Source organism: Micropterus dolomieu, linkage group LG12 (genome assembly GCF_021292245.1).
Source record: "Micropterus dolomieu isolate WLL.071019.BEF.003 ecotype Adirondacks linkage group LG12, ASM2129224v1, whole genome shotgun sequence".
Classification (NCBI taxonomy): Eukaryota; Metazoa; Chordata; class Actinopteri; order Centrarchiformes; family Centrarchidae; genus Micropterus; species Micropterus dolomieu.
In genome coordinates, this window is record NC_060161.1 from 5,777,638 (window position 1) to 5,778,902 (window position 1,265).

Here is a 1,265-nt window from a genome sequence, read left to right on the forward strand (position 1 = left end):
TTATCTTCTCTTTTAGAGGGGCTACAGAGTTGAGTGTCATTTGCAGCGAGCCTGCAGCACTATCAACAAGATGATCCAAGTGTTCTCCTCTATGAGGAGTGTTACTCCTCTGTGTGTGAGTGGATTTTGAGCGGATGACGTTGGAAACTATTTAATGGTTTTGAGGACAAGCAGAGTCCATCTTTCATTTCAAGCCTACAGGGAGTGTTTGATCCTCAAAGCAGCTCCTCGACACTTTTAGCTGAGGTGAAGGCAGGCAGTCATGTCAGGACCACAGAAGAGAATAATGCTTTCACAAGCACTTAAACAGAAAGTGTTTATCAGAATCAAAACTCTGGAGGGCCATAATGCTTATTCCTTCCTTTCTCACGCCCTTAGAAGAGGACGTGTATATTAACAGGAACCTACAGCAATGTTATCACTTACCATAGTTAGTGCAGACTGTTTGGATGCAGAGGACAACACATCTGACTCTGCAGGAGGAACTCATTCAGCTGGAGTCTCGCAGCTTTCAACGGTACATTTTGGCACAATATTTCTTATATGTAGAGATAAGAAGCTCAAACAGTCATGAAGATGTAAATGCATGAATATTATATGAATCTATAAAACTGAAAACATAGCAGTTTGTGATTTTATATGACTGTGGGGTTACGATGGCTAAACTGTATTGTGTGAAGCTTTAGTGATGTCACTGAACAATGTTGGGTAGATATTAAAAACCTGCTCCCTTTAATAACCTGATCTCTCAAACAACAGGTTTCACTCTGAAGAATGGAAGGTCTCTACGTTAACAGCAGCTCACAGGACCAAAGATACGATCACAACTACACCACCTCCAAATACCAGAATTACGAGCTCAATGAGTATCTCGAAAAACTTGATTTCATCAGAGATGTGGTCACATACATAGTCGTTGCTGTCGGCCTTCCTCTGACCCTGGTGGCCATCTATGCTCTTTATTCTATGGTATGTACATTCTGACTGAGAGTTATTTATTTCCTGTCTGTGTTGTGTGTCTGTCCTACAGTCTGTCTGTCTGTAAAGGATCTGGATCTGGTTTGGGGGCTAGGTGACAGGGGGCTGGGACAAAGGCTTGGAATGACCTATAACCTGACAGGAATAATTGACTCCAGAATTCAAATGTCCATGAAGCTGATTGGACCCTAAACACATGCAGTTTCCATGTGTGGCTCCATTCCAGTTAAAGTGCAGAAGCTGCAGGAAATCTGGCCCTTAGTCTTGTTCCTGCACTGATTGGCCAG

General features: G+C 42.7%; 1 protein-coding gene across 1 annotated transcript in view; it reads right to left on the reverse strand.

Annotated features, from left to right (window-relative positions):
• Positions 1-1,068: 1,068 nt before the first annotated feature.
• LOC123980741 (NACHT, LRR and PYD domains-containing protein 12-like) overlaps positions 1,069-1,265 on the reverse strand; it is a 7,628-nt gene continuing 7,431 nt past the window's right edge. Inside the window, exon 5 of the mRNA XM_046065271.1 lies at positions 1,069-1,113. Within this exon, the coding sequence (XP_045921227.1) occupies positions 1,069-1,113 (45 nt within the window). The remainder of the gene's footprint in view (positions 1,114-1,265) is intronic.